We start from the raw sequence: 20377 nt of genomic DNA, 5'->3' as shown, positions 1-20377 counted from the left end.
CTCTCCTCTCCTCTCGTGCTCCCTTACCCTTTTCTTCACGTACATTCATCACTCACTTCCTCTCTGTCTTATCCTCTCCTCTCTCTGTCTCCCCTGTCCTCCCTGTCTCTCCTCTCCTCTCCCCCCCTTCTCTCCCCTACCTTGCCAAGTTCTTCACTGGCTATCATCCGAGATCATGTCCAGCATGGCCTGCAGCAAGCGGTCATCCCTATGCCTGTACGGCTTGGAGCTGTAGAACCGGTCGCTGTAGTCACTGTAGAGGCTGTCCTCTCTGCCCTGGTACTTGTTGATCCTGTCCAGGGCCTGGTACAGCTGCTGTGGTGGTAGACGGGTGGCTGGTGCTGCTGGCAGGACATTGTCAGGACGCTGTTGCTGCTGCTGCTGCTTCCTGGCTTGAGGGTGGGGCTGGGAGGCTGGGCTCTGCCGGTTGAAGGCCGTCTGTAGGAGACGCAGCAGGGCCAGGGTGGGGGAGTAAGGGGAGGACGCTGTGTCCCTGGAGGACTCGTTTTGGACCTGCGCCGCCACTGCAGAGGCGGGAGCATCTGGGGCCTTCTGTGGAGGGTGGGCCTGAGTGGGCTCCTGAATGACACACGCAATGTGGACAGGATGAGTTTATGATGGACGATGACAATGATGAATTTATTGGTCTCTAATTGAGAACCCTGATTCATGTTCCTCAACTGTTCATTTGTGGATCTCTTTCAAGGGAATATTGTCATTCTGGATGACATATTTCTATCAAATAGTATGTTGTAAAAAGTATATGATAATAATAATAATTTGTGAGGGGTTGATCAGAAGCTCTCAAGCTGGTTTGTAACAAAAATTATTTATTTGCCATTATTTGTTCTAGGAAGTTTAAGGTAGACTTTATTTATTGTAATCTTTCATCCGTTACATTTTATTGGGGTCTATCGCAAAGGAGATTGAGGGAATATGTAGCGGGGTAAAGCAGTCGTTACTTCCCTGCTGTTGCGTGTTGGGATACTGTGTACATCCCTCTAGGTTAACCCTAATCCTCACCTCCATCATGGTGTCCATGTGCTCCACCCCACGCCGGTCATTCTGCACGGCGTTGTAGGGCACGTACACCCTGGGCGTCTTCATGTGCTCGGGCTTCTCAGACGTCCCGTGGAGGATCAGCTTCCAGCTCAGGATCCGACCCTCGTTCTCCATACGGCCGGACTGTAAGAAAGGGCAGATGAATGGCGAGTTCAGCAGCAGCAATCAAAGAAAGCCATGCAACGCCACAGCTGAGAAGCCGGTTCAACAGCGACCCTGAGCCGATTGGCCCCTTCAATAATCGTAATAAGGTAGGCCTTCTTCAAAACACAACCCCTGGCACCTATTGCACTTCTTACCGCCTCCCTGAAGGAGGGATCCCTCTTCTGGGTTCCTTCTCAATTCCTTGGATTTTGGGGGACTTTTCCATCAACTCATTAGGGATTAGGTTTAAGAGGTGTTGCATCATGTGGCCTATGACGCACTCTCAGACTGTAAATGGGATCAAGGGTCTTTACACAGAAAGTGTACTTGACTGGACTTGATAACACATGGCCACTGATGGATGGCCGTGGTGAGCAGGGGCGTAACTCACAGTGTCCGTGATCTTCAGGGTCCAGGTCCCTGCAGGGTCCTCTCCCCAGGTGTGGACAGACATGAAGTCCCAGTTCCGGAAGCCGTTGGAGGATGTGTCTCTTTCTCTCTCCGCTAGAAGCACGGTGGTAGTGCCTGAGGGGACAAACACGTGTTAAAATGCATGAAAAACACACACACAGACAAACACACACACACACACACACACACACACACACACACACAAATACACACACACACACACACACACACACAAACACACACACGTACACATACACACACAAACACACACACACACACACACACACACACACACACACACACACACACACACACACACACACACACACACACACACACACACACACACACACACACACACACACTATCATTACTAGTTCACTGGAGAGGCAATGAGTCAATGTGGCAGTTATGCGGAAGGCATGAACTTGTGCATGCATGAATGTATGATGAATATGTGGTTCTGGAACAGTTTGCCAGAGGAACTGAGAGCATCACAATCCGCCAAGAAGTTGTTTATTTAACAAAATCTTGAAACATACCACACATATTCTAATCACTTAATATTTAACCTTAGTATAATTCTATCTCTTAAATGTATCCGAGTTTTACTGTCTACTGATCGAACACATGCTGTGTCGTTCGGCTCATCGTTTTTTGCGGTATTGCAGTTCTAGCGCTCTATGAACAGAGGTTGATGGATGGATGGATTGAGGTGCACGTGCATGTCCTCCTCTGACCTGACGGCGAGGTGAGGGTGATGTGCAGGTCCCCCCTCCTGGTGTACTCGATGCTGGCCTCCACCTGCACGTGTTCCAGGGAGTGGACCGCGTTAGGCTGCCCGCCACAGGCCTTGGTGGGGATCTCTATTGTGATCTCCCCCGCCGCTTTCAGAGCCCTGTGGGGGATATTAAAATAGCAAAGGCACGGTGAGTGCCATGACAACCATCCCACGTCATCGTCATGGTGCTGTGACGCGTGCTGCTCGTTTCCCTCCCGGAGCAGACTCTGCAGCTCGTAGCTGTACTGACCTTGTGCATTAAAATAATCCGTTTTTTGAGAACATATACCAAAATCGATAGCTCGATAGCTTCATTTAAAATCTCTCCAGCATAGCAACCAGTAGCACATGTGCACTTTCTGTTCTGTGCAGCCGTTCACTCAATAATATAAGGTCGTAAATGAATCCCCCTCTCCTCAGCTTGTATAAGGGGTTGAGAAGTTGGTAATATTACTAAATGAAAGAAAAAATGTAAATCCTCAGGATTAAATTGAAATAGAGCAAAGTGAACTGTCAGTAGAAGGTATCATTTTGACAGAATCTCATAATCCAAATACACCAAAAAAATAATATAATAGTGCCATTTTAGTGTGGCTGTTCACTTATTCGTATTGCTGAATGCAGGAACTGTACTTTCAAAAGCAAAGAAGCTAAGCCTCCCTGCATGTGTTCATTAATCCCTAAAGGATCGCAAGGCAACATCTGGTGAAAAAAGCGAACAGAGGGATAAACTGGCTTTCCTTTGACAACGTTTGATCCTAGTTGGCTGCAGTTAACTTTTAACAATCTTAAGGGTCATTCTTAAGGTGAATGAGCACATGGGTTGGTTCGTTATTTTCATCAGTTCATTCATCGGCTGCCCAGGGCTTATTATTTTCCTCTTGTCATAGATGCACATGAAAACAGATGTGCCATCGGTAACAACAATGATTATGTTGCTTTGATTTGTTCGGGGCTAGAACGTTTGAACAATACTGTATATAAACAGCCCTCTCTCTCCGTCTTCAATAAACACAATGTGGCTGTTGGACGACATACTACTAGGTTATCCACACAAAGACGTATGCTTTTTTGTAGTATTCTTAATTTATCGACCGCTGATTATTTTCATGGTGCATTAATCTTAAATTGATTTTATACAATTTGCTTGCTTTATCTGACAAGAATAACTAATAATAGTATTAATTTATTACGTATTAATTTATGAACCAAATATTTGAATGTCTGAAGAATCAAGCAGTAAATGTAGAATTTCTTCTTGACAAATCATGATCCGACTCGTCGCCACAGCCCTCATGGCCGACGACGTTGACCCCAGCGTGGGGGGGTCTGACGTGTACCTGGGCTGGAAGGAGTCGTCTCTGACGATGCACTGCTTCTTCTCGGGGACGTGCTTCCAGGTGGCCGGGTCGGCTAGGTCCACCAGGGCCTTTGCGTTGAGGAGGCCGAAGCCAAAGCGACTGTTAACCATTAGCCCCGCGCCGTTCCTCTTCCAGCCCGGGTTGTTGGCCAGGGGGTCAAACTCTGAGGTCCACACCACAATGTGCTGCAGGTCCCTCCAGGACAGCTCCGGGCTGGAGGGGAGACAGACAGATCATGTCAAATTTGGGGACAAATGAAACAGAACATTCACTCAAGCAGATGTTTTGTCTTTTCAGCCAAGTACCCTATTCACCAGCATACAACATTTTGGGGAGGAAAAAAAACGTTAACATTCGATTAAACCTACCTTATTTGATGAAGGTGGTATTAAGATTCAACTCATTTGATTCAGGTGGAATTAGTGCTCATTGTTGAACCTACATTTTTTCATAACCAACACTAAAACAACAAAACTGAAACTGTTTAAATAATCTTAAAACCCTCTGAAACCCTTCAAAGTACCCCTAGGTGTACACATACAACATTTGAGGAAAACTGATCGGTCTAACAATGAATCACTGTAGATGCTTAGAGTTTAGTTTAATGCTTCTGTGTTACATACTTTTGTTCCAGTGCCAGGGCAAATATCCCAGCAGCCAGTGGGGCAGACGCAGAGGTTCCAGTATGAGTCTCAGTGCACTCGTTATGCAAATCAGCACTCGTCTGTCAGCAAACAAAAACAGTACAGCAAAGTTAATAAAGCAGCATTTAAATTAAGTATATCAACACTTAATTTGGCCAGTGGAAGAAAACATGCAAAAATAATGTCCACAATTTGCTATCAAACTTTTTTTATATCAACAGAACAAGCAAGGTCACGTTGTCATCATAGGAAAGATAAAAAGTAAAATAAATGTAATATCACCCTTATACAACTTCCTAAAATCCACAAAAAGAAACAAGCAACCATGAAGGGGAGCACGAGGCATTTTGCCCCAAAAATTGCCCTCAAAATCGGAATGATGCGTGCTTTGAAATTCCCCAGTAAGAGAATTAACTCTATTTAATTCTGAATTTGTAAAGCAGCTCACGATTTTCCTTATCATTGGAGTCTTTAAAAATTGGTCTGTTATGCCTCACATAAAAAATAAGGTATTTCCTTACATTTGCTACAATTGCCATGGAAACTAATAAAAAAATGTCCCCAACGCGTATGAAGTCGATGCTAACGGCACACGCATTGAGCATGACCAACAACAAGGCGCGACGGACTCACGATGCGCTGGTCGGTGTAGTCCCCGCTGCTGTAGGCAGTGGCCAGGGTGGAGGAGCACTTCTCTGCGTACCAGGGGGACAGGCCTTGCTGGGAGGCGCTGCTGATAGAGATGGTGTAGATGCTATCGGTGTAGCCGTCACAGTCACAGTTATCCCCTTGCCGACCGCCGTTGCCCGACGCCCACACAAAGATGGAGCCCTTCCCCCCGCGGCCCTGAGCAGCAGAGAGGAGGGCGGGAGGAGGGGGGAAGGTGGAAGGGTAGGAGGGAAGAGGGAGGAAGGAGGAAGGAGGAAGGAATAGGGAGGAGATAAAGAGTTCAATAAATGTTTTGGTAGAAACGACCTCATTCATTATATCATCGTTATCGTAATAAGAAAGATTTAATATGTTTTCATTATCAACTAGTCAATTCGTCAATGTCAAAAGTAAAAGTTCACTTAAAAACCTGACAGCATATTCAGATGAACTATATAAGGTACAATATGCATCATCATGTAATCATTATGGAAACTTCTGGACAGTTTTGAACACATTTGCACAGAGCAAGCAGGTGTCCCTCTGTGTGAGTGTTACACTAAACCCTGTATGTTGTGTGTACTATTAGACTATTAGACCTTCCAATTCTGACTGAATGTGAACCTAGGCTGCAGCAGTACTGTTTGTGTCGGCTACCTTCAGTATGCCGTACTCAAAGGCCTTCTGCGCTAGACGGCCGGGCCCCTCCACGGTCTTGCCGTCGTCGTTGGGCCCCCAGCTGGCGCTGTAGATGTCCACGTGGTCCGGGTTGAACCCGATGGAGCTGGCCTCGATGGCGTCCGTCACAATCCCATCCAGCATGCGGATCCCTGGGTGGGAGAGACAGACACACTCTTTACAGCCCCAACTGTTTTCCACTCATTTCATGAGTGGAAATACTAAACACAATGAGTATAACATAAAAATAGGTGTTTCCCACAAGCGGAACAAATTGTATTTAGCCTTCATTGCCCATTTGTTATTAGAGGGGGGCGGCATTTATATTCAGTCTATTTTGGGAGCATAATTAAGCTGGTGATTACGGGGCACTGAGAGCCAGATGGCCACTCTGACCCTTCAAATGTCATGTACCTCGCGTGGAAAACATGGTTTTTCATTGCTCAGATTGCGTTTATGCAGTATATCTGAGTGAGAAATCAGGGGTCCCTCAGGGTCACCCCCACAATACTTTTGAGCAGTACTCAGTGTGTGTCTGCTTTCACAGCAACCAAACAAACAACACTATAAATCAGCATCTTTCAAAATAAAAGTTAACCTTACCTCCAACTTTGGAGTTGTACGCCACTCCAACACCACATTTATTGTTGTCTGCCTGCATGGCAATCTCCCCAGCGCATCGCGTGCCGTGCCTGGCAACGAGGAACATAATAAAGAATTGGCATCGCGTTTGGTTCAACATGTGGCCCACATGTTGCCCATGGCGGCCATATTTAATAACATAGTTTATCATTGTGTATCTGTTAATGTCGGAGTGGAAGCTCCACTAAAATATATGTTGTGTTCATGTTTGAACCCTCCTGTTTCCATTGTATGTTTTTCCCTTCTTCCTTACTCAAACATTCACTCTGTTGACTTCATGTGTGTCATCGTTGTTTGTGCTGAATGTAAATAAAGGTTGATTGGTCACGTAATTACGCAGCTGAGAAAACTAGCTTCAATTGCATCTGGCATAGTATGAGTCATCAAATAATATTGTGGGTTTTGACAAAAAAAAAGATTTGACAAAATCTATCATCTATTATTTTAAATCTCCTTGTTGTCTCTACATTTTCTTGATTTCACTGTTAATCTTTCGATTGCCATTTAAAAGCATACCTTGAAACTAGAAAGTATTACAATCAACAGATTATGTGATTAACTTTTTTTAACAGAAGGACTTTTAACACTTTCACTGTTCTATAAAGAGTCAACAACAAAGGGTCTCTGTGGATCTGTGGACCTCTATAGATGACCCTAACTCATAGAATGGATCTCCATCGACGTAGACTCACTTGTTCTCGTTGGTGGAGTCGTAGCGGGGGAATGGGTCCGGGTCGTTGTCGTTGAAGTCGTAGCTGGCTGCTGCGTCCTATTGGTCACACATAACATATGGTCCTATTGGTCACACATAACATATGGTCCTATTGGTCACACATATCATATGGTCCTATTGGTCACACATATCATATGGTCCTATTGGTCACACATATCATAGGGTCCTATTGGTCACACATATCATAGGGTCCTATTGGTCACACATATCATATGGTCCTATTGGTCACACATATCATATGGTCCTATTGGTCACACATATCATATGGTCCTATTGGTCACACATATCATATGGTCCTATTGGTCACACATATCATATGGTCCTATTGGTCACACATATCATATGGTCCTATTGGTCACACATATCATATGGTCCTATTGGTCACACATATCATAGGGTCCTATTGGTCACACATATCATATGGTCCTATTGGTCACACATATCATAGGGTCCTATTGGTCACACATATCATAGGGTCCTATTGGTCACACATATCATATGGTCCTATTGGTCACACATATCATAGGGTCCTATTGGTCACACATATCATATGGTCCTATTGGTCACACATATCATAGGGTCCTATTGGTCACACATATCATACGGTCCTATTGGTCACACATATCATAAGGTCCTATTGGTCACACATATCATAGGGTCCTATTGGTCACACATATCATATGGTCCTATTGGTCACACATATCATAGGGTCCTATTGGTCACACATATCATAGGGTCCTATTGGTCACACATATCATAGGGTCCTATTGGTCACACATATCATATGGTCCTATTGGTCACACATATCATATGGTCCTATTGGTCACACATATCATATGGTCCTATTGGTCACACATATCATAGGGTCCTATTGGTCACACATATCATATGGTCCTATTGGTCACACATATCATATGGTCCTATTGGTCACACATATCATATGGTCCTATTGGTCACACATATCATATGGTCCTATTGGTCACACATATCATATGGTCCTATTGGTCACACATATCATAGGGTCCTATTGGTCACACATATCATATGGTCCTATTGGTCACACATATGCAATGTTGGGAGGGGTCGCGTGCGTTCCTGGACAGGGCCAAGCTGCCGCCAGTGTATTAATACCAGGTGAGAGAGATGTTAAGATGGCGTACAGAAGGAGAGCTCCATCTGACTGACCCGTTTTCCACCTGAAGCTAGTCTGGTAGAATTCCTAGAATGTATACATAATTCATCTTTTTTTCTTCTCTCCAAATAAATTGTAGCCCTTGGGAACCAGACGAATCTGTGAGGTCATGTTTTATTTGCTCTAGCATGTGCATCTGGCACGACTTCACGTTCAGACAGATACCAAGCAGACCTGGCCTGGATCAGCCCCAGCCGTTCATCTAGTATGAGACAGGCTTAATACGATGACTGAACAGAGGAGCACCATTGAGGCCTTTCCAAAACAACCAGGATGGTTGCCGCTGCTGATGTGTCACACTTTTCATTGCTCTGATTGGCTGTAGGTCTAGCCAGTTCCGTCCAGAGGAGTTTTGGTCTGCGCTTATTGATAACGCCCCTTAGAAAAGGATAATGAACTCAGAGGAATCAGGCATGCATTTGCCTTTTGGTCTGGCAGTGCCGGGCTGGATAAACTGTACGCATGAGATAAAAGTCCTGTAACGTTGTTTGCTATACTGTATATATTATACTGTATTTATGTATTTGTCGCTAATTAGTTCATTTATTTATCTGCATTTTTCGTCCAATTTGGCTGCTGTCATACATGAATTTTACTTAGGGGATTAATAAAAAGATAATTTATTTTAATAATCAAAAATCCACCGGGAATAGCACCAATCAGGTGTGGCCGACGTCATCACTTTACATCACGTCCGCTGCATCATGCAAATGGGTTCTAAAAATAAATGTGGTTGTTTAGGATTAGCATTCTGCACGGCTGAGAAGCATTTAATTAATTAGTGTTAATTGGAGCGTTTCTTTAATCATGCCGCCCTGTTGTTATCAATCTTTTCCTTCTCTCTCTCTCTCTCTCTCTCTCTATCGCTCTCTTTATTTATATATCTTTATTTATATAGATGTGTATATCTTTATATATCTATATAGATGGCCATCTCTAAATCTATCTCTCTCTTTATCTTTCTCCTCTCTCTTAATAACTCTCTCCTTTATATCGCTATATCTATCTCTTTATCTTTTTATCTCTTTATCTCTCTCTCTCTCCTCTCTCGCTCTCTCTATCCCACTCTCTCCTCTCTCTCTCTCTCTGTCTCTCTCTCTCTATCTGTCTCTCTCTCTCTCTATCCCACTCTATCTCCTCTCTCTCTCTCTCTCTCTCTCTCTCTCTCTCTCTCTCTCTCTCTCTCTCTGTCAATATCCGGCTTGTTTAAGGTGTCATCGGCACCGTCGGGTTGGCGTTGCTATGACATCGGTAAGGGGGGAGGGGGGGCTGGGGCAGGGTCTGTGTTGGGGGGTGGGTTAGGAGAGGAAGACGTGGGAGCCGTCTCCATGGAAACAGGCGGTCTTACGTAGTTGGGGTGGATGTCGGTGTGGTTCCACTCCAGGCCGTCGTCCAGGACGGTGATGACCACGCCCTTCCCCGTGATGCCCTTCCTCCACACAGGGATGACGTGCAGGTCCAGCTTGGGCAGCGAGGAGGACCTCCGCGTGTCTTGCTGTGAGGGGGGGGGAGACAAGATGCTGCTTTGTTAATGTTGTGAATGTGATGTTCCATAAGGTAAGTCCACTGTAATGCTTACAGTGGATGTGTTTGTTCTGTATTTTTTCGTTTTTTTCCACACACACACACACACCTTTAAGTTGTTCAAGCTTGCCAGTACTAAACATCTGAACAGGCTCTGTGAGTATCAACCATCACACTTAAGCACGCTGAAAAGGAACAAAGAGTCTTTTTATCTCCAGCAGGCAGGAGCAGGCTCTCACCGGTCTGACCAGCCGCTCTCTCAATGACCTTTGGCAGGAGCTGATTAATTAGGAGTTTTTTTCTTTTATCAGCTCTTTGAGGCCTCTCCTTGTTTGTAACACTTGTAAGCAAGAGGCCGTAGAGTACATGTCATCATCTGCATGGTCTAGAAACACCCCCTAATCACCCTCCTCTGGGCAGGATGACGCAGAGTCTGTTGATGTGTCTGTTGATCAGCCCAGCTCAGAAATGCCCCTCTCCTAGGATACAAAATAATAATACCAAAAACTTTAAACAGTGAAATAAACTCATCAAAAAATACAATATAATACAAATGTATATGGGTATACACTCTCTCTCTCTCGCTCTCTCTCTCTCTCATTATATGTAATGAGTGGTGGGTGCGTTCTAATTGCCCCAGTGGTGGGGGTGGGTGGGTGGGGCGGAGCACCGAGAAGAGGGCTTGTGGTTCTTCCGTTCAGTGCCAGAGGAGACTGCTCTAGAAGCAGAAGCTCCGCTGGTCGTCGGGCTCTCTGCGCATGATGCACAGGCACTGCGGAACGCCACCTCCAGCCATGACTCATCGCTCTGATGTATCATCCACCATCTCTTCGTCTCCCTCGCTGGCTCGCCCCTCCCTCTCTCTCTTACTATGCCTCTCTTCCTCTCTCTCCTGGTCTCTATCTCACTCTCTCTCTCTGCCTCCCTCCCTCCCTATCTACATCTCTCTTTATCGCTCTTTGTTTGTCAACAGGGAAATATATAATGTGGGTTCTATCATAGATAGAATACAGATGCTGAAGGACTTTGATTTTCACACCACTCTCCTGTAATCATATTAGCAATAAAGTGGAAAAGATTTCATTGTGTGTTGTGTGTGCGCGCGTCTGTGTGTACAGAGTTACATCATGACTCGCAGGGACACTGAATGACTTGATACATGACGTAATGACTGCATGGTTTACAATAGGAGGCTTCTAGTGGCCAGCGTTACCCAGCTGCACAAGCTCTGGCATAGATGCATGCAAATACAAGCAATATATAAACACTCACACACACACACACACACACACACACACACACACACACACACACACACACATATCCCCACACACAAACACACACACACATCCCCACACACAAACACACACACACACACACACACACACACACACACTTGTTCAAACAGGGGCAAACGGCAGGGGAGGATGTCAGGCTAGTTGCGTGAGTCACTACCTCTGATGACCTTATCAGGCAGCCAGGCACTTCTGAGTTCAATAGCACCAACCTCCCTCCGCTCCTCCCTTCACTGACTCTTCTCCGTTCCATGGAAGTCCCATCGGCTTTTCAATGCCTGCCTGCTTCCTCCGAACTGTATTGTGTCATTATAATTACTTAATACTACCCCCACAAACGTGTACACACACACACACACACACACACACACACACACACACACACACACACAAACACACACACACACACACACACACACACACACACACACACACACACACACACACACACACACACATACACACCCACGTCCCTTATTTATTACATTCCGCCAACCATTCAACACATATTGTATTGTGCTTCTGTTCCAAAGCGAGGAATTGATTATCCACATGTTTTTTCACACCACTTCCAAAGGTGTTGAGAAAAAACAACTCTTAATTCTCTGTGTTTTTTAGAGCAACAGTGGTGGGGTTTTGATGTTCAATTGATGCGTGTATATACATATATATATATATATATATATATTAGGAAAAGTATAAATAGTACTAGTGGATTTGTTAGCAGTATTATTAGTAGTGGTAGTAGATGTAGGCCAGTGGTGGTACTTTATTAAATCAGATTGAGGAAAATGTATTCCTCAGATGAGTCATAGCCGGAATAAAGTGTTATGCCCCACTCAGTTTGTTCTGATATATTTAGAACAAACAACAACATCTGCAGTAGTAAAAGCTAAGACAATAAAACAATAATTATTCCGATTATTTATTTATATGATAACACACACCCATATCGACACACACACACAAACACCTCAGATACACATCATTCCTAGCGTCACAAACAAGCCCACTGCGTCGCTCCAACGAAAATATGTGCTAAAATGTTTTTACATAAAAAATGAATATGGAAAATTAACCAATAATTCTAATTCTATTTAAATTTCTAAACTCCAGCCATCGGGTTGATGATAGGGTGGAGACAAGATCACTTCAAGGCGTTTCACCCGCTAGTGCTGATTTCAATTACCCTTCTATGAGTAGTTCCTGAATGGACCTCAGTCCGGATTAACACTTGTTAGTGACAGGTTTGATTAGGATGCACAGTGGAACCAATCCACTGTTGCAATGATTGTGCCCAGCTATTCAGGATAAACTGGGTTTTACTACATACGACGTAGCATTGTTCCAGCCTGGCTCAAACCTCTCCATCTCCACTCAGACTCAACCAATTATATTTAAGACTACTGGATAAATGGGATCATATGTGTTTCACAATACAGATTATAAATAGCTAAATGCTCATACACACACATGTGTGCAAACACACATATGCACACACAAACACACACACACGCACACACACAAACACACACACACACACACACACACACACACACACACACACACACACACACTCAAACACACACACACACTGACACACACAACACAAGCACAAGCACTGTGCTTGATAAATCAGCACAGCTAAATCAAATCATGTTAATGACCCTGTTATTGGTTTAATGTAATATTTGATGTGTGTATGTGTGTGTGTGTGTGTGTGTGTGTGTGTGTGTGTGTGTGTGTGTGTGTGTGTGTGTGTGTGTAAAAAGCAAGTCCAATTAAAGCAGGATTCAATAAAGTATGCATTGAGTCTTGGTTTCATCGTGAGTCATATGCAGTGCACTTCCATACTGTATATGCAGTGCGTGCTCTCTCTCTCTCTCTCTCTCGCTCTCTGACACTGTCTCTCCCTCTCTCTCTTATCTTATCCTATGGTTGTCATGGTGTAGTCCCATCTGACACCAGCAGTTAAACGACCCAGGGGCGTGCACGCTCAGTGCACGTGACAAGCATAGATGCGGGCCCCCGCCAGACCCCGGCAGCCGCTCAACATCAAACCCACGAATGTGATCCAGCCGTTCATCCGGAAACTCATTGGCTACATTAATGTATTTACCCACTGCCGGCTTCGTTAAACAGGTGAACCAGTGCACCGGCTCCTGGTCAGACCTTACAGGTGAGTATGAAATAGGCAGAGAGAGCAGGAAGGTAGCGCGGACGTACCAGATACCACTGCTGATTCCACATGGGGTCGTCGAACAGCTTGTCGACGGGGCAGTCCTGGCAGCCCCCAATGGAGGCGCGCTTGTTCCGCCTCTTCTCATACTGCTGTTCAGCCCAGGACACCTACGACACACAGCAGGCAGCTGTCACCAGCATGTTGGAGGACAGCTAAGAGACGGTAGTCTGTAGCGCCCTGCCGCATGAGATAAATCAGTATCTTCTTTGACATCACTTCTTTAAAGCCACTTTTATAAACTGGCCTTTACGTGAAAAACGGTTCTTATGTTTTTTTCCTTTTTTTTTTGAATTCTTGGAAACACTTTACAATTAGGGTTCAGTAATCAACCATTAATTAACATGTGTTAATTCACTAATAAGCATGAACTAACAACTAACTCAGAATGTATTAACTGTTAACTAATTGTTTAGTAATGATTTACTAATGGTGTTCATGTTAACTAAGGTATTTATTTATACATTAATTAAAAAGTTTATTATAATAAAGTTGATTATTATTATTAATAATATTGAATAATAATGAATAATATTATAATGGGGAGTAGGAAGGGCGACACTTACGCGGTCGTCCTCAGACAGCCTCTTGGTGATGTGGGTGGCACTCCTCCTCATCCTGCTAGGATGGCTTCGGTGTTTGAACAGGAAATGGTTTTCCAGGGCCCCAATCTGAAACCACAGGAAGGAATGGTGAGCGATTATGTTTGCATTGTTGGTGTAAATATTTAGATTACAAAAGTGTATCCTTGTGTGTTTTTTTTTCAAATGAATTGATCTAGAATTGAATAATTCAGATGAAGGTGTCAGTCCTGGAATCTTTGTTGGATTCAGAAAACATTAACATGAGTCACATGTATTAACATGTATATTACGGTGGTTCTGGATAGATCTGGGTTTGGGCCCCGAAACATACATTCCCTATCGAACATTACTACTCAGAGTTTAGAAAACGGTGCATTTCCAGTCACACAGTGCATTTCATAAGCTCCATTGTCTCTCGGCTTAAAGAGCAATTTTGCCTTGAAAATTGTCGCTGGGTTTTGTTTTGAAAGAGGAGAGTCCCTGAGCTAATTTTCCCTATTGGTTCTTAGAACCCAGGTGATCTGGTAGAAAATCTGATATTTTGTCTTGCTCTGTTCGATTTTACAAATTAATGGTGACGTAAGTGTAGTCTACAGAAGATGGCATGCCAGATGCCTGGTTTCCATGATACCTCGAAGCAGCTCAGTTACTCATTGACCATTGTTTTCAGTGCCACAGGTGCATCTGAATTAATTAAGTAGTCTTTTAGCTCGAGGGAAAACCTAGTATGTTTGCATTGGTCTAATACAAACAATGCTGGGAATTCATTGGGGAAAAAGGACAGGAAATAATAAAGTACGAATACAAAATGTTTGATTATGGGTAAATACGTTGTGTATATGTGTGCATACTTAGTTATAGATCGATTCAACTAGTTTAGTGTGACTCATAAGCATACGCCGAGGAAGGCACGTTGAAGACCAGTCGTGTCCAGTCAATTAGCGTAATTAATAAATCAAAGGAAACTTAAAGTTCTGTAGTGAAAAAAAGTCTAAAATATAAAATGAAAAATTCAAGTCCTTAATAAAAAAGAACACAAATACAGACATGAATGCTGCTTTTTTGGGTTGGACATTTTGTGGCATGGTTTAATGTAGGCTATTTAATTGTAATAACAACAACTCAATTGCATGCCAATTTCGATCAGTAGACTCTCGTCTCGGCGTCGAGACGACAACATTCGATCAATCACATGTATTCATAAAGAAACACATGAGACGTTGTCTGTTTTGATCAATGATCCAGACGGTTGGCGAAGTCTAGCCTACCTGTCGGACTAGTTCGTAGTCCAGTTCTTTGGCGATCGTGTCGGCAGCGCGAAGTCCACCGGGGACCTCCACAGCCCACTCGTTGAGGTACTGTCTGTCCCCGTAGGAGAGACCCGCGGACCGGGGAACCATCGTAGCGCACAGCATCGCGAATACACAGCAGCACATCACCGTTGGACGACATCTCATTTCCATCTCCCAAGAAAATATCGGATTAAAGGAAAATTTATCGAATAGCCCAGATGCTCACCAAAAAATAAACAGCTAGGCTATGACACCAAACATTGAACGGAATGTATGATCAAATCCCCTCCTCTCGTTTTTTTTTTGCCAAAGAAAAACAACAGTCTACACAATTATTCCTCAAGACACAACCTGAAGTGATGGAGGGAACGTGACACTGCTCGGCGGTGGATGCTCGCTCCAATAAGGGAAGAGGTGCCTCGGGGAGGGGTCGTGGTGGGCGGGGGGGCAAAGTGTACACGTCAAAGTCCTTCTGACGTCAGCTTGGCAGAGCCTACACCTGTGTATGTGTGTATGTGTGTGTGTGTGTGTGTGTGTGTGTGTGTGTGTGTGTGTGTGTGGGGGGGGGGGGGGGGGGGGGGGGGGGGGTGGTGGTGGTGGTGGTGGTGCTCCAGAGACTCGGAGCGACTAATGATGTGGGAATTAATTTTCCACTGGGCGCCTAAATGGGGGGGGGGGGGGGGGGGGGGGTTGAATGAATGGTTGTTTATTATCATCATCATCATCATCATCATCATCATCATCATCATCTGTATAGATTCTTGCATGTAGGCTTTGTATTGTCGAATTTACCTCCCTAAAACTATAGCAGCATCACCGTGAGACTGATGAGATGCTTAAGTAGGAAAGCGCGACGAGTGAACGGTGTTTGTTCGCCTCTCGGAGGGCGCTCTGCTGATGATGTGTCGGTGCTCGCGCGTCATTCACCATGACATGCACGAGTCAGCTCCGACGCACATCGCTCCTTGTGTGGCAGAGGAAGGTTACACTATGTACACATAACCAAATCAATCCTTCTAGATTCATAGACGTAGACCACTATGGTGATAGGTTTTCTTTTTGTATTTCAATAATGATTGAGGAAACCTATTTCACGTTAACCTACCTACTCACCACGTCTTTTCCCCATCCCAATACAATAATTCGATTTCAGGTGGTTTATGCATGCCATAAAATCAGGCTACAAATAATTGTTTTTTGGCTGTTTTGAAACGTAACAAGAAACACTTGTGACCATTGAGTCTAAATTGGACCCAGCAAGAGTGGCATTTAGCCCTTAATGTCCCTTAAATTGATCCACACAATATTGTTCTCCACTGATTCCAGTAACAGCTGTGCTCCTGGGAAACTGATCTCACCAGTGTCGAAATGAGTCATATACAATACAATCAAATACAAATGACCATAAATGAATACAGATGAATATAAAGAATCTACCTATACATTCGTATACATATATTAATAAATAATAACTAATAATAAGAATGATAATACAAATTATAATGATAATAATAGTAATAATAACCAATGATGACAACAATTCAAAGCAAAAGTGGTTGCTGAAAAAACACGGAAAAACCGAATCAGTCTAATGTCTATTGACATCTAATGTTATAATTCCCTTCACTGTATTGATGGAACAATCGGGCACTTTGCTATTAAACGATGGGTCAGTGCACTCTCATTCCATCTGCATGCACACCACAGTGTACACAACACAATGTCTGGGAGCTACGAGGGCTGCTGGCAGGGGCTGCATGTTGAATTGTCATACACAATGAAGGATGTGAATGCACCTGTCAAAAACACACACACACACACACACACACACACACACAGGTAAGAACACACACACACACACACACAGGTAAGAACACAAACATATACACACACAAACACGCACACGCACACACACAAACACACACAGGTAAGAACACACACATATACACACACAAACACGCACACGCACACACACAAACACACACACGTAAGAACACACACAAAGGTAAGAACACACACACACGTACCCAGACACACACACACAAAAACACACACACACACACATATACACAAAAACACACAAGGCAATAATCTTTGCCAGCCCATCTCTGGAGATGTCTCAAAGATTATTGCCTTCCTCTTCATTACAGGGTTGTCTTCGAGCCAGCCTCCTCAGATAGGTTAGAAAAACAATGCAACTATTTAGCTCTGCTCAAACAGGGATGAACCAACTCAGCCATATATCCTCTTGAGTGAGAGGACTTCTGCGCCAGCAGCCTCATACGGTTAATAAGCAGAAAGAAAACCATTAGCCTCCTGCTATTGTATTTAGAACCGTACGGTGGGTTCACTAAGCTAGTTAGTAAGGGTTTTGTAGCATGTACCTGCCCTGTACTGTCTCAAGGTGTAAAACCCTCAGGCCAAGCTAGCCTTAGATCTGCAGTTATCTAACCAACCCTCTTACAATAATAGACCAGAAGAGCTCACAAAAGGATTCATGATTATCTTTTAATATCAGGTTTCTTGGTACAGGATTTAATTGTTGAACATAATATAGATATCCAGGGCCTAGGTGGAACCTGGTGGAAAAACAGACGTAGATCTACCATTTAATGAAGATACTCCATCTATACGTTGGCTAACAATTATCTTGAGAATCCTCAAAAAATTGGCCCTCATATCTAACTCGAACCTCCTCTGTAAACCCAAAAAAATGTATATGTATTTTTTATATAGGTTCACATCGTTTGAGGGGCTTGCCTTCTGCTCCTGAATTCCTCTTAGAAAACGAAAAAACAATCCAGATTCTTTATTTTTGGCTATTTGCCAATCGGGCTAGTATCCGCTTTTCGTGGATGAGTTTTCTGAATTTGCAGCTGATCTTGTAATATATTCTGACAAAGTTTTGCTTATTAGGGATTTTAACATTCATGTGTCTCTTTCTCTTTTGAAGGTTTCTTTGTCTATTACAGACATGTTTTGCGTCAAACCACATGCCCAGCACCCACAATGGTGGAAACCAGCTGCACCTTGTCTTGACCCATGGTGTCCAAACTTCAGACCTGGTTGTTTCACCCTATACCTCAGCTTTATCTGACAACTTCCTGCTCACCTTCAGGTGTTGTCGTCATATCACCCAGTGTTTACCCTATATGCGCACTGCCGCTGCAGGATTGTCAGCACCACGGCAAAAAAATAAATAAATAAAAAATAAATTCTGCTAAGTTCAAGGCACATTTGCACAATGATCTGGTCTCAGCAGATAACTTCACTCTGTTGGTTGTTATGTCATATTTGGAAGCTCAATCTGTAAATTGTTCCCAAAAAAATCTCACCAGAAGTAACCATTTAAAGGGTTATTTATTTATTGATTTATTTTCTTCCGGGGGGGCATGCCCCAGGACCCCCCTAGCGTTGCTAGGTTACCAACTCACAGCACCACTGCTATAAAAAAATCGAAGGGAAACACTGTATCACCCCTGCAACTACTACAGCCATAGCAGACAAGTTAGCCCCTTCACTTTAGAGGCTCCATGGATAGTCTCACTGACTTCAACACTGCCCATTGACTCGGCTGCTCCTCTTATTGTTAAAAAGCTGACTACAGAAAGACCAGCGCCTTTGAAGACACTTTCACCCTGAAGCGCAGCTGCAGAAAACTAGAACTCAAATGGAGCTCAACTAAACTTGAAGTCTTATATCTTGCATGGCACGATAGCCTGCGCATCGGCAAAACTGAATAAACTACATCTAAAAACGCCAACTAGTCCAGTGTCATAAAAAAGGTTTGACGTCAAAACAGCCTGGGAAAGTGGGCCCCTCCCTCTTGGAAAGAAACGTCATGGAATTCCAACACAAAATTATATCAATTAGAAAATTAATAGATCCTTCACCTACTCTTCATCTTAAACATCCTACAAGAGCAACCCCACATGTCTCTCTTTCCTGAAGCAACCTTCCTGTACCTCAGCAAATCTTCATGGGTGAACTTGCAAAACTAACGAAGGCATCTAAACCATCTAAACCCACAATCTCCCAACAAAGGTTCTTAAAGAACGTTTTCAAAATGTGGGACCTGCTATGCTCAACCTCGTAATCTTTCCTTGTTTATTTGGAAGAGTTTCCTCTAGTTTTAAGACTGCTGTGATAAAAGCTCCACTCAAGAAGCCCGGCTTAGACCATGAAATACCCAGCAGCTTTTGGTCCAAATCTAACCATTCCATTCCTTTTTAATGTACTGGAAAGAATTGTAGCTGACCAAATCATCAATCACCTGATGATGAAAAACTTATTTGAATCCTTTCAATCTGGTTTCAGGACTTTCTACTCCACTGAAACTGCTGTGAGCAGAGTCATAAACTTATTTTTCTCTCTCTCTTCTCCTTCGCAAGGACAGCAATGGAAGCTCCCTGCTGGTTATGCCTTACCTCAGTACTGCATTTGACATAACGACGACCATAGTATTCTACATCATCGTCTTGAGCACTATGTTGGCATCAGAGGTTCTGCTCTTCTCTGGGTTAGATCCGTTCACACAAATAGAACACAATTTGTTCTCTGGGAAGACTCAAAATCAAAACACTGCACACTAAGCTTTGGTCTTCCCCAAGTGTCGGTACATGGTCCACTGCTCTTTGAAATCTGCATGCTTCCTCTTGCTGATATTATTCGCGGCTAAAGAAATAACCTTCACACAACTCCTCCAATATCCAGATTGTTGAATCTTGCCTCACTGCAACTCAAAGATGGATGTCCAAAAACGAATTGCAGCTAACTATAGGGAAAACCAAGCTGATCGTCATTTGCCCAAAGCAAAAACCAAACATAATTTAAGACATCACACTGTAATCCTCCAAAATTCCTGTGTCAAACATCTTGATGTCTTGTTTGACACAAAAAGTATCACCAGAGCGGCATTCTTTCATCTGAGAAACATTGCTCAAATCAGACCAATGTTATCCGCAGAGGAGTCAAAGACGCTAATCAACGCATTTATATTGTTTAGACTAGATTACTGAAAATGTGAGCATATTACCGGTACTTATTTTCTCGCCTCTCTTCCTTTGCTCCCAATAACTGCCATGTCAGATATGAAGGTGCTACTACTTACCCCTGCACGGTTCAGCACCATCCTACCTGAAGGACCT

The 20377-nt window shown here is 43.6% G+C and overlaps 1 protein-coding gene across 1 annotated transcript; it reads right to left on the bottom strand.

Moving 5' to 3' along the window:
- Positions 1–153: 153 nt before the first annotated feature.
- On the bottom strand, positions 154–15401 carry pcsk1 (proprotein convertase subtilisin/kexin type 1; the record flags this gene model as incomplete). Its single annotated transcript, XM_079747829.1, has 14 exons — positions 154–579; positions 1024–1185; positions 1598–1731; positions 2358–2515; positions 3739–3972; positions 4383–4483; positions 5037–5249; positions 5709–5881; positions 6333–6421; positions 7064–7140; positions 9645–9791; positions 13342–13464; positions 13921–14025; positions 15207–15401. The coding sequence occupies 14 exons, from the start codon at positions 15399–15401 to the stop codon at positions 154–156; spliced, it is 2337 nt and encodes a 778-aa protein (XP_079603955.1).
- Between the last annotated feature and the right edge of the window lie 4976 nt (positions 15402–20377).

Source organism: Pollachius pollachius, assembly GCF_949987615.1.
Source record: "Pollachius pollachius genome assembly, chromosome: 12".
Classification (NCBI taxonomy): Eukaryota; Metazoa; Chordata; class Actinopteri; order Gadiformes; family Gadidae; genus Pollachius; species Pollachius pollachius.
The sequence above is the reverse complement of the archived record's forward strand: the minus strand, read 5'-3'. Positions and strand labels throughout refer to the sequence as shown.